The 14,726-nt window shown below is 35.8% G+C and overlaps 1 protein-coding gene across 1 annotated transcript; it reads right to left on the bottom strand.

Moving 5' to 3' along the window:
- Positions 1-258: 258 nt before the first annotated feature.
- Positions 259-12,255, bottom strand: LOC140166754 (sodium-dependent lysophosphatidylcholine symporter 1-B-like). Its single transcript, XM_072190248.1, has 9 exons — positions 12,178-12,255; positions 11,297-11,418; positions 10,800-10,929; positions 10,410-10,488; positions 4,570-4,718; positions 3,721-3,811; positions 3,089-3,210; positions 1,396-1,476; positions 259-270 (listed from the first exon to the last, which is right to left on the bottom strand). The coding sequence occupies exons 1-9, from the start codon at positions 12,253-12,255 to the stop codon at positions 259-261; spliced, it is 864 nt and encodes a 287-aa protein (XP_072046349.1).
- Positions 12,256-14,726: the final 2,471 nt, after the last annotated feature.

The following is a 14,726-nucleotide window of genomic DNA, read 5'->3' as shown; positions in this document are numbered from 1 at the left end:
AAAAAGGAATACAGAAATGCAAGAGGAGTGACAAAGTCAACTGTTAACATCAACGAAACTCGCCACGAAGAATTTTATTTTATATTTCTTCCCAATGTCATGCAGGGAAAGCGGAATATTGAACTTGATTTATCTCTGGACTATAATATAATTATAAGTAAAAACATTTGTACATACCCTAAAATAAAATTAGAAAAACCAAGAGTTATCCCGGAGGCAAATTTGATGAACATCAAATAAAATGTGAAGAATATTGTTTCATAACTGCACCTGGTTTCAACCATAAAATGATCAATGACATCCGGAATCATGGCCCTGTAAGCATGGTAAGTATATATAATACAAATGTCACGCGAAAAAAACATTGTAAGATATAAATACAATGTTACGGTCTTTTGACATGGGTTGGTTAACTGTATGCATGGGACATTGGCAAAAGAAATTATAGTCATCTTATTATTATATTGTCTTTATAAGTTATAACTTTTTACCATGCTAGAGTCCTTGAAAATGTTGACCAAATCTATGACAAAAAGTTAGTATTGAAAATTATTCATTTTCATTTTACCGTAAGGCGACCATAAAAACAAAACAAAGAACACCTTCTATGGACCTTTCAAGTAGGGTCGGTCATCGGGTCATCTGGATCAGTCGGGCCCGAAGACCAGGGTGGTTTTTTTGTAGCCTCACGGCCGTATTATGAATTAATCAATGATGCCTTACCATCCACTTACATGTACCACAGACAGGCAGCTCCCAAGAATGATACATAAAAGATATTCTATCCAAACGAATCCATATGGTATCACACCCCAAGCAACAATCAATGGTATACTTTGCTGTGGGATTGAATATTGAGACAAATAAAGCTGACACGCAAGCACTATTATTAAATCCTGTTACACACTGATATGAACATTTTTGAAAAATATCAAATACGCAAGAACTCATTAGAAATACTTTACTGTCTATGCTAAAATAGAATGCAGCAAAGTTTGAATATTCTTGAGCACTTCTAGTAATTTTACCTCGTTAACTATATTGATTATTGGTAGAAACAAAGAAATGAAAAAATGGTCAATAAACGTTTTGTGCATATAATGGGAGTATAAAATGTACACGTACCAGCATTCCAACTGTAAATGTTCTCTTCTTTCCGTAATGAGCTCTCAAGTAATCCCAGACAGGAATTAATATAAAGGCTGAAACCTGATTGAGACGGGTAAATAAAAATATCAATCATCATTTATGGAACATGAACTTTTTCTCTGTCTTATTTCATTTCTCATTTTGGTTTCTCATCCGTATATCAAAATCCAAAAGTAATAATAATAAAACAGCATTTATATAGCGCATTGTGAATCGCAGATTCCTCAAGTCAAATGAAATACTTACCAATACAAGAATTACACCATTTTGGTAGTTTTTCATTCCAACATCATATTTACTGAATAGAACGAAGTTTGCCTGCATAAACTGAGAAAAGAACATATACAATAGTGAAATTTCAAGTAACAAGAAGGGCAATTAAAAAGCCACAAGCCTCAGCACACTTTACATGTTGTCGCTAGCACTGACAACTACGGCAACATTTAATTCCAAAAACAATTTAACAACAACTCAGGGGATTTGCAGCTTAGCTTAGGAGCGCACACCTTAGACATTCCACAGTTGACCTTTGCAGCTAGGATCATCTCCCCGAGATTAGTACGAATAACAACGAGACAATTAGCAGTAAGTTCCTTGTCCATAGCTAACTATGTTTTTCAACGAGAGCGCACTAAACCACCACCAGGGATCGAACCCGCAAGTTCTCGCACAATAGTCGAACGACTTATCGATTCAGCTAAGTTGGCTGCTTTATTGAGCTAGCTTGGCGCTACACCATGCAGTAAACGTAACCAAGTTTTGATCTCATTAGGCTAGGCGACGAAAAAAAGCCTTATCGATCACAATTTTAAAACAGTTGGGAAAAGTGTTCCTGTTCAAATAAATACCGACTCAATTTTTTTCAAAAAATCGGTGATTAGTTGTTTGGTTATCAAAACTTCCTTCACCCAATGGAATTTGGGGAGCTGCACAGATAATTGGTGGATGTTACAATCTAAGTGCGGATAGGTCTGCGCCTGAGGTTCGGCTGCAACTGGCCTAGATCGATGATGCGATCTGATTGTGATGATTCACCGTGGCAGCGAAATTACAGCGCTTTGAATCCTTCAAGATCTAGCTGGGAAAAGGCGCTATATAAATCAGAAATTTCTTATTTATTTCGAACATTTCAGGATAAAAAAGCAAACATGTGTAGTATAACCATCATGGGAGATTGGACTATTACCTTTTCGCTCATAAAGAAATAAGCGGTACACATGTCATGCCAAAAATATCACAATTCAAAATTATTCATTGCATTTCTACATGCATACTGCACACAAGAATACTGTTTGGGCGATTAAAGTTTAACTATGGCAACTTTAACTTGACACTCTTCTTTTCCTCATAATCAATATTTCTTCTCATTATTCTTTCTAATTATTCAAGAAGCAAATCTTTTGACAATTCTAAACCATAGTCTTTTAATGAAAATATAATAATATATTTGTATGCCTCATTCCCACAGTATAAAAACGGTTTCTGCTTGAAGATAATGCCACAAAGCTTTTTGGTGTCAATCAAAAAAGCATATACATTATAGTTTGTGGTGTCAATTACATAGGAATGTTTGAAATACTTATGAACATGAACAGGAAAGCTCGTCCTTTGAATGATTTCAACCCATTTCCATTGTATAGTCAGGGTTGGGCATAAGACCACCCTCTTTAAATATAGCAATTCGCGCTCTGGTAGCTCTGACAATGGACGGAAATGCTGCATAGTGAGCAACACCGTGCTGAGTGTAGCCGAGTAATGAATGGCCATTTTATAACTATACTTTCTCTAAACCACTGAACTGGAAAACTTTGCAATGTGTCCTGTAGAATAAGTTTCTTATGACTGCGATTATGATGCAGAAACATCTATATTTTGATGGGATAAAGTGGCCGGGGATGAGGCTGTCAATATGGTCACACCCCTTTAAGCATACACTTACCTGCAATGCCATAACGAAGCTGATAAATGCTCCTACATGTAATAACCACGGCTTAAAAGTAAGCACCCGCTTCAATGCAGCAAAGAATGGCTCATCACGAGGTATTTTAAATGGTTTGGAAGCTGTAAAGAGAACAGTCGTAAAAACTACAAGATCCCAGTAATTTATAGTGCGATACGCACAGGCTAGCCACTTTACACACCATAATTATAAACCATTATTTAGCAACAATCAAAGATTTGTAACTAAGAAGCGCACAACCTATACCACCACAACCAGGACCAGCTCCCGAGAGCTCATACGGGTAACCGAGAATAAGCAATTAGTTCTATGCCACATATCAAATTAGCTCAAATATTTCATGAGAATAAACAGAGACTACGCGGCTCGAGCTCGTATCACCACACACAAATGCACCGGAGTCTATATCGCCTTACCGATAGAACTAACTTAACTGCACTAACTGATTACAATATCATTACCAGTAAGCCATCGCAAAATATTTGCAAATTCATTGCCTGTTTCTACAAAAACCCGCACTGAGTGTCCACACCTTTTTTGGTACTGTCCATATATTTTGTAACTTCTATACTGTTTGTTACATTTTTGTCTGTGGAATTTTACAAACTTACAAATTCTTTCAGTAGTCCCCGCTATGACAGCTATTGCACAGATAAGACAAATACCACAAATACACATTGCACCAATCATGTAACCTTTTATCTGGGAAGAGACAAATCAAAAGGAGAATAAGCAGATTTTTTGCTTAATATGAAAGTAAATAACTATTGCAATCTAAACCTCTATCTCAATATCACTTCTTTGTAAACTTGTACAAGCAAAAGACTCGCAAGGGATGGTCCGAATATTAGCCCAAGTCATTTGGTTGCTTATTTGTGATCTACTGCAGCGAAATGAGTATAAAGTCGTAACTTTGGTAGTTTCGAGACGTCCTGGCTGCTGCGTTGGTGTTCTTTCTTCCACAAGCACCTGTTTAAGCCAATAGTATGTCTATATGTCCTTAGTGATGGAGGCACAATGGGCAATTTGCGAAGGACGTACTACTGGCCTGAACAGGTGCGCGGCAAACAAAGAACATCTACTCGACAGCAGTCAGGATGTCTTGAAACTACCAACTTGCGACTTTACGCTCATTTTCCATTGATCATTTGAGTGCATCGGGGAAAATCTATTCACCTTGGTTACAGGTTGATAGCCCGTAGGGTCATTAGTCCTAACTTTGACCCTAACCCTAGCTTAACCCTATCCATAACACTAACCCTTATAAATGCTAACCCTAACCCGAAATTCATCCTTAACCCTAATAATAATGGGCTAAACTTTAACTTTATCCCTTTCGGACCCCGGGCTTTGGACTAAATTAATCTTCTGACTTTATACTAGCTGTTTTCCCCGCCTGCACCTCAATCCACTCTTTATTAAGACAATGATTTCGCATTGAGATAATAACCATACCTTACCTGGAACTCGACAACTTCAGGAGGAACGGTAACATTAGTAGCATTTGCTGAACACCCAGAACCTTGCTTCGTATGTGCGTCAGAGAATGATAAGGAGAGTCCCATCAATTCAGTACCTATAATAGTTGCAATCATCTCGATACCCATTCCTTGAAAAACACAACATATATATCGCTTCATAGGTCATGATAATGTCTTTGAGGAAATGTCAAGGATGACTCGCACAAAATATTATGATAATTATGTGCATAATAATTGTTAACAATTGACTTTTTATGTACTGTTAGATGTATTATCACAAAACAATAGGCAAGATATGCAAGAACAGAGCTTTTGTAATTTAAAACCATATTCAGAGATTGGCTGTGATCATAACATTCTCTTCAACAGAGAACCACAAAATAAATCTATGCCGAGTTTAGTTTAGAGTTTAGTTGATTCTTACATTCTGTTTTCATTTTATGAGTATTTCTGTATATTTCAGTTCCCAAAGTGCTCTGTATTGATTTTTTGAAATCCAGATTGAACAAAAAATAATACAAAGTTTTCACTTGAAGCATGAAAACGCAGTCTTTGCATTCAAGGTGAAATCATGGGAAAATTACGGCTTCGTATTACTCAACATTGCCCGATCTCTGCATAGGCCCTATCCCTTTAAAGGTCAGGTCTATTGCAATAACAAGTTTAGGCCTATCTCTATTCGAAGAGAATAATTATTACATTACAAGTTGACACTCGTTGCAATTTTTTATGCGTATTTCTGCTGAAAAAGGAAAAATTGTGTGGGTAAAGTTCAGCCTCGTACGTGTTCTTCCCCCGTTTGAAGCGTACGTGTTCTTCCCCCGTTTGGCTGATGACGTGGGTAAATGAAGCGGACACTATATCATGCTCTCATTTACCTTTGTGGCACGTTTGACATTAGCAACAATAAGTTGTACTATTATTTACCATAACAATGCTGCATAACATTATGCAGACTATTGTTCTCCTTTTGGAAACAAAGCCCACACAGTATTGTTACTATTCGTATGCTTTGTAATATTTCATCCAACTGATATCGCACAGGGAAATCAGATACATGAGTTTGCGGACGTTTATATGCTAGTCTCAGATGATCACGATGAAATTCTAAGCTCAAATTATTTATTTATTTTTTAGGCCTAATATTTATCATGATATTGATAACCATATGAATTGTAATATCACAATTTACTAATATATAAAAAAGAAGCGGCTGATTTTATCCATATGTTTAAAAACCATTAAATTTGTAATACTTAATTTAGAGGGTTTGTTTCTGTGAACAACAACAGTATACGTTCTGTCCATTGAGAGCGTTTATAGTCCCTTTTCGCAAAGCGGGCACATCTCATTTCATGACGTCACCTTTTTTCTAGGCAAAATCTGTCTCGTTCGAAGGAACTCACCGCTTAAGTTGGTTTTTGCGGAATACCAATTTTAAACGTCTTATTTTAAACGTCTTATTTTCTCAAAAAAGGAGTCATTTTCATTGTCCTTATAATATTAGCTTGCCAATGATATGATGTTGTTTTTGTAATAGACCTGCCCTTTAATGACACTTGACGTTACTACTCATATACATTGTAATACGTTTTGAAATTATCCAGGCTTTATCGCAAGAAAGCACTATCTGTGCCCTGACATTCAAAAGTTTCTGCATTCCTTAGTATTCAGTTCACAGTTAGCAGCCTGCACAACCGATTCTTTTGTTTGGCAAGGCTCACTCAGTCATTTAATGAGGCAATACAAACGATCGAATTTGGTGTTGAAATGAGCTAAATTTTTAGTTACACCTTTTCGATGTAAAATTAATTTTCTCGGCCAAATGAAACGCAATCATTTTCATTTTTTCAGTAAATGTCAGGAAAAATTGTAGTGCTTGATACTGTATTTTTTTCAAATTCTAGTGTTAAACTTAGGCGTGAAATTTAGTCATTTAGTGTAAGATTTTCGATTTTGATAGGCTTAAACTCTGTCCGCGAGCCTTTTTTGGATCAACCTTTTAGCTTTTCAAAGTAAGATAGTTCGCTAATGAAGGATTTTTCCCAACTTTCTAACGCACATCACCGTGAGCGATATATCATAGTTTTGTCAGAATTTGCGTTTTCATTTCACTATTTTAACTGCCGGCTGACCATTTTTCAAAATCAACGAGTGAAATCTATAGGCTAATACTAGCATTGTGGATCGATATCCCTGGGTTTAATAGGAATACCGGCATCATCGGCATGGCTACAGTGTTGCTAGAACTTCAATATAGCAAAGAAATTCCCAGGCCTATAGCGCTCCTACTGATCATGTTTAACCAGAACACTCAATTGGGGATTTGGGCTAGCAAATCGCTGGTCGGGCAATTTGCTTTCAATGGAAAATTGACCTGGATAAACAACAAAGGAAATATCGACTATTTCTGTTGGTTGCTCTCGAGATAAAAGTACTGAGTTAGACATTTTCGGAGTAGGAAGGAAAAAGGGTAAAATAAAACGGAAATTCTAACAAAACTATAATATATAGACCCACACGATGTGCTTTACAGAGGTGGGAAATATCTTTCTTTAGCAAACTATATTAGTTTGAGACGCTAAAAATGAATTCCGTAAAAAGCTCGCGTGCGAACTGAAGGCCTATAAAAATCAAAAATATCACACTAAAAGACACAATTTGATGCTTAATTTTAACACCAGGATTTGTAAAAAAAATGTATATCCAAGCACCAAGTTTTTAACTGACATTACTGAAGAAACAAAAATATTGCTTTATATTTGACCGAGAAAATTAATTTCATAGCAAAAAGGTGTATCTCTGAATTGTGCTGATTTTAACATGTATCGATCGACTTTCAGCGCGACTAAGCATTTCTAAAGAATCGGTTGTGCAGGCTGCTAACTGTTCAGTTCAGTTCAGTTTTATTTTCATCTCAACACACATACATATAAATAACATGATATAGAAAGAAACATTTTGTAATAAATTAGTAACAATGCAATGCCAAATAATTTACAATTGAGATACCAATATTAATATTACAAAATAATATTTTAATAATGTGGTATGAGAGATGTGGATGCCACAGAAACGCAAAGCGTGCAAAGTTGTGGCACCCATTTGAAGGTTACAGACAAGTCTATAGCTTAAATACAATATTCGATATTTATGAGGTTACAAATTCTATGAATGCCATAGACAGACAACATAAAGTCCGAAAAATCAATGAAGCATAAAATGCGAACTAAAGCAGCGCATGTAAATCCATCATGCAGGGGAAAGCACTTTAAACATCATCATGTAAATATCCATTGATGAGGTTTTGTTTGAATGTTTTTTTAAATACGGTAGGAAACGGGGTGAGTTTAAGGGATTGGTCAAGATCATTCCAGAGGAGAGCACCATGTGTTTTGATGGTGTTGCTAGCAAAAACCGTATTAAATAATTGGATGTGAAAGTCGATCTTAGAATGTCTGGTATCGTGTGTATGGATGTCGTCATTAGTAGTAAAGAAGTTGTCGTAGAGGTCATTTGGTAGCATTTTGTAATGAAATTTATGCATAAAAATTGCTGTTTGAAATTTGAATATGTCATGGATCTTAAGGGCATTTAATTGGTGGAAAAGTGGGTCAGTGTGGGCGAGCCACAAAGAATTTGTGCACGTCCTAACAACTCGTTTTTGTAGGAGAAAAAGAGAATCCAGATTGGCGTTGTTTTTATCTGCCCAGACAATTGCACAGTAAGTTAAATAGGGAAGCACAAGTGTATTATATAAGGTTTGCAAAGAGGCCTCCGGTAGAAAAGGGCGGACTTTACGTATAATACCATTATATTTTGACACAATTTTAGTGATGTGTGTAGTGTGTGATTTCCAGCTGAGGTTATCATCAATAAGTAGGCCTAGAAATTTGGTAGTATGAACCAGATTTAATTCTGTATTATCTATTAGTACTTTTATATTGATTTCAGATTTATTATTGTATTTATTTTTAAAAAGCATATAATTAGTTTTTTAATGTTTAGTGAAAGTTTATTTAATTTAAACCAATTTGATATTAAAATAAGCTCAGCATTAATGATTGATTCGAGGTGATGGTGATCTTCATGCGAAAAAAGTATGTTGCTATCATCTGCGAAAAGGATCAAATGTGGGATTTTGGAACACAGGGGAAGGTCATTAATATATAATAAGAAGAGGAGGGGACCAAGAATTGACCCCTGTGGAACTCCGCAGGTGATATTCGTGAGAGGAGAAACTGCTTCATTAAATACCACACATTGTTTCCTATCACTGAGATAATTTCGAATCCATGTATTGGCCAGACCTCTGATACCATAATGATCGAGTTTGTTCAAGAGGATGTTGTGGTTTAAGGTATCGAATGCCTTACTGAGGTCAAGAAAAATGCCTGCAACATGTATTATTATGACAGCTTCCCTCGATGTGTTTTCAGCAGTTGCTCAGTTGCCGAAAACCGGCCTTTCAATTCTCCATAATATGTTTTCTATTCGTGTTTAGGCAATAGGCCTAATTTATGTAAATGTTCTTTAATGCAGCAGTCTAATTTGGTCCTATAGCACTACCGGTGCCCGATTATGTACCGATGAAACCGATGAATCTTTCCATAATATGCCCTGGTGATGTTATAAATTGTATTAGGCATAATAATTAACATTTGCATATAGTGTATCGTTTTTCGTTTAAATAAAAAAAAAGCATTGTGCAAATGTTCAGAGTACGTACGATATAAAGAGTTATTAGTATCTATCGCGGCAGCGTTACATCATGCAGTTATTGTTAACTACATGTATGCACACAAAACAGGGGCACTCACAATAGAGTACCGAAGTGTGACGTCATAATTTTTTTTTTTGCATTTTAGCATTTTGATGACCATATTTCAGTATAACATGATGAAAACCAGGCCACAGTTACACTGATTTGGTGGGAATTAGGATCATGAGGGCCGATATCTGGCCCTCATGATCCGATTAGCCTCACCAAATTTGGAATGTGGATGTTTTTCATCATGTTCTACTGAAATATGGTCATGAAAATGTTGAAATGCAAAAAAGTTTTTTGTGACGTCATCACTTCGGTACTCTATAGGCAATTGACCCCTACTGGTAGCGCTGTGTTGTAGATATAGGAGATGAACTAGTTAGCGTCATAAATTTATATCAAAAAGTATAAAAGCTATGATTTTAGTACTTGCTCTTTCAATTACTTACTTGTTCTTTTCAAAATATCTGAATTTTCAACCCGGTACAAGCTTTAATAACGGGGGACCATACATTTGTATGAGAAAGAAATATACCATCTACATTGTATATCCAAAATTCACGTGTTATTCCAATGCACATTTTGCTTCACCGGGCCGCCCTGGCTTGAAACCGTAATAGGTACAAATTTAGTACTTTCTGTCAATCAGGTATTGTTTATTCTCTACATGTCAATCTTTAAATCATTAGCATAGTCCTTATAATACCGGGGGACCGCCTTGATGAGTAAATGACAGCAAACCAGTGAAAAACACCCCAAAACTCAGTCAGTGGAGCTCCGCCCGTACATGTCAATAGCGTCATTATCGATTGGATTAGTCGACTGTAGCGGACAATTCGATCGCTCATTGGATTAATATTATCACGTGGTAATACATTTGCATTGGACAATCGATTACTATAATGGTTTAGTATTGCATATCTCGGTTTAATCTTCACTAAGCGGGTTTATGGCTGGAAAGGTCCCGGTGAATTTGCCGTGGACATAACTGCACTATGAGCGCTATAGGCCCTAGTACCAAATTAGATGTTGATCTTAAGATTCTACCTACTGAAATTTTCTGCCGAATCTCTTTCATCCTGCTGGTCTGTTACAAAGAGCATGTATGTTCCAAACGGCATTTGATAACACTGCACAAAACAACAATAATTATGTCATGTTGTAAGAATTCCTTATTCGCTAAATGTGTTCGGATCTACTGGGTCTAATCACGTCGGTCTAAATGATGCCGATGAAAAGTATATACAAGTTTGGCAAAACGCATTGGACAATTATAAAAGTAACTGAATGTGCTAGACTCAAGTTTATTCCCATAAGGAAAACATCTGATACTATTTTGATATTAGTTGAAAATATTAATATTACAACGCTACAATTAGCAAAAACATAAGAAGATAATTCTCTTAAAATAGTCGCTTATTTCTTGTTTACCTAAACTCACCGTAAGAAAAGTTTGAAAAGCACAATAAAATAGAAGATACCAAGCGACTTTACTGCCAATACTCTCGGTCTCGGGAACATACCACACACAAAAATATGCTACGGTAGCTAATGGTGCACCAACGACCATCCTGGAGAATCGTCAAACAGGGAAATATGAATCAAAATAGGATTTTTAGAATCGTTAGACACAGCTGTGTATACGACGGAGCCGATGTTGTCCAGAGTTACAAGTAGAGGACCATAGTTGGAACACATTCTCAATTGAACTTCTCCGCTTTGAATTTTAAGGATAAGGTATGTTACGTCTACCATGGCTACTAGCTGCTACTTCTTTGTGAATTGTCGAGAAACCGCCGCGGCAAATATCACTGCTGTGTATACATGGTATATCGCAATGGCAAAAGCGGTCAGAAAACGTCGAACTATATAATACTGGTCTACAGATGGAGGCTAATTTATTGATAGGGTGTGTACTGTGTAGCCTATTATACTTACCAAGGTTTCAGCACACCATATTTTGAATTGGTTCGAGAAACCAGATATGCAACAATCGGATCGGAAACACCATCCCAAATTCTTCCAATAAAGACTATCAGACTCGTATACACTGGTGGTATCTGCATTTAATATGGATGAAAATTGGGCAATTTAGGATTTTGTCCTTGTAATTCTTTGTTGCAATGCTTACGCGTTATAGGCCTACCGTGTAACGACAACGTCTGTTCGTCCAATGATAACATGACATTGTTGTTAAAATAACAGGACTGTCTGAAAGCAGATTTGTTGATGCATCAGCTACTTATCTTATCTTTTTCTTCCCTTTTGTGGTAATTTTTCTTCTATAAACTGTATATTTGTGTGCAAATTGAGGGCGATATTCGCAAATATTTTAAATTTAATTTAGCCCAGTAATATGCGTTAGGCCTTTCATTTCAAGATAAAAAGTAGTTTGAATTTTTCCTTGCTATATGATACTCATTTTTATGTTTTGATGTCATTATACAAATGAATATCCCTTGGTTTTTTTTAAAGATGCAAACAAGATTTAAGATAAATAGCGCCATCAGTGTTCAGCTTTGCTTAAAAATGATTACAGTTCTACGTGCCATCAAACAACCGTGGATATCCAACATGCAGGTCATGCTCGTGTACTCTACATTTTCAAATGTCTTTGACAATGTAACATTATTTAAAAAGTAATAACGTAACGTTTTCTTTTTATTTCATATTTTTTCAAGAAGAAGAATATGGCGGGAGGAAATCTTAATAAGTGCAAATAAATTGGGTCCTTTTATAGCCAACAAGAGAAGGTCCTTGAAGCATGAAGTTATATGTATTTTGTAATTATGGCTAAAACTAAAGAAACAATCACTAACCTTAGCTGTTTCAAGAAGAAATATAGATATGTAGAAGCCAATAACGGTATTTGTAAGCTCGTATGGTGCACCCCCCATTCCGTAACATATTTTGTTCCACAGGGTCATTTTGGAGTTCTTGTAAACACATATTGCATCTTTTCTTCGCCTCATCAGTGGTCTTTGCTGGAATTGCAACATTCATCATAAACCAGCCGAGCAAATACAAAATGTGATTAAAATGTTATAAAACATTTTTTCAAAAAAAGTTTGAAAGTTTTCACTTGAAGCATGAAAACGCAGTCGTGTTAAATAATATAAATGTCGAGAATATGAAACATTAGGAAAGCATCTTAATAATGATTATCAACAAATGTTTAAACGACGTTGTCTAAATGTACTATAAAACATCTTCAGCCAAGAATTAATAAAGAAATGCAACATTATGAACAAATGTTTTATGAAACCTTTTTGAAAACATTGTAAAACTAAATGTTTTAAGAACGTCTTATAGCTACAATGTAGAGCTCCAAGCAAACACAAAAACGTTTTAATGGGTTTTTGGATTTGGTCGACCGTTTTAGTAAAATTAAATGTCAGGTTATATGAAGGTCATGAAAACATTTTAAAACGTTTTGTAGGAAAAAAAGACTACAACAAAATTGTTAACATGCTATCAGAATAATATTGTGAAATATTTGTTTGCAAACAATTTTGCAAAATATTTTGTCAACAAAGTTTTCAAAAATATTTTTGAATGATATTAAAACGTATTTTACCCTTTATCTGCCTCATATAGACCATACTGCAGTTACTGTTCATTGTCCTATACATAATACACAGTAGGCCTACTCTCACCATTGACGCGTGACCTCTACAAACAGTGTATGTTATATTATATGGGCATTGCCTAGTTAACGTCACTGTGTGAAAAATAACCGGCCAATATTTAAAGTACTCTCTGAAATTCTAGAAAATATAGTTTTGTAACATGTCCTAAATTTTTTAGCTAATTTAGGTGTTTGGAAATATTCGCACTTTGGTGTTTTAGTGTATGTTATAAGTATAGGGCATTGCATAATAACGTCACTGTGTGAAAAATAACCGGCCGATGATTAAAGTACTCTCTGGAATTCTAGAAAATATAGTTTTGTAACATGTCCTAAATTTTTAGCTAATTTAGGTGTTTGGAAATATTCGCACTTTGGTGTTTTAGGAAGGATATGTAAACGATAGATAACACCAAAAAAATGAAGAAATTATTTCCAAACCGTGTTAAGTCTACAACCATTATGTTTCTCATTTTCAAGAATGCTGGTTAACAATATGCAGACAGCCAGCAGACTATTGTCTCATTTCGGAAACAAAGGCTTTATTTGCTTTATAATCGTTCACCCAACTGAAACTATAATACCAGCTCATTGCAATATCGCACAGGTAAAACAGAAACATGTGTAGTGTGGATTTAACCAGAGAAGATCTGATTTAACATAGTTGAGCTGTTTTCAATGAGTGTTATCTTGGTTTAATAGCTTTTAAAAAAATTTAAGTCCTGCAAAGGTCGTGGTGAATTCTACTGCAGACATAACCGCATCACGCATACGTGCAATTTTATGGCATGGCAGAGAACATAGTGAAACATGGAGAGAATAGACCAGGCGACAATAATTACAATTTTGACTAACCTCAAAATAGGATTGTTCATGACTCGATGTCACCGATTCATTCCGAATCACAGACGCATTCATGCTATGACTAAACGAAGCCGAATCATACGATCCCCCTTTTTGCCGTTCTGTCGAATCCATGTAGTCCGTCATTATGCCAGGTTATTAATGTTATTTATGTCATTTACTTAATATTGGGTAACATGGGCAAGTCATGATCATGTATTTTAGTCTAGACGTGTTTAGCGAGACCAATCATGTGTCATCCCTTTGTTTTATGTAATTACAATACCCATTCTACTGGCCTGTTTTGCTATTGTTCGTGAGTACAGTCGTTCATATGAAGACTTTGAACTTATATTTCTGGTTGTTGATATAGGTAATTAGTCACATGATATTTAGGTTATTAATCTTGTAAATATCATATAGATAAGAAATTCCCAAATTAAGCGTATTGAGTATAGACGAATCCAACGAGCCAAGTCATGGTCAGGATTTAGTCGGCCATCTTTGGTTTCCCGCTATAGCACCAACCTGGGGTTTTGAGCGCCCGATTGTGCAAATAAATGCCGCCTAACACCTAGAGAAGATGCAAAGACGAGGAGGGTTAATAGAATAATATATACAATAGAGGTAATCCTGTCGCATCTATTCATATAGTCCTTTTGTTCATTCATTTGTACATCTATGAATAGATGCGACGGGATTACCTGCGGAATTATCTCTATTGTATTATTCTCTTAACCATCCTCGACCTTCTCTAGATGTAAGGCGGCTTTTATTTGCACAACTGTTGGAACTGTATTGTGTGTGCATTCTTTTGTCTACCTGTGTTTTCGCGGAAGGTGTAAAACGTGATGGATTGCAGTTTAAAATTTCCGCCAAGGCCGAATCATTTCACAT

The sequence above is a fragment of the Amphiura filiformis genome, chromosome 12 (assembly GCF_039555335.1).
Source record: "Amphiura filiformis chromosome 12, Afil_fr2py, whole genome shotgun sequence".
In the NCBI taxonomy this organism is placed as follows: domain Eukaryota; kingdom Metazoa; phylum Echinodermata; class Ophiuroidea; order Amphilepidida; family Amphiuridae; genus Amphiura; species Amphiura filiformis.
This window is presented reverse-complemented; position numbering and strand designations above follow the sequence as displayed.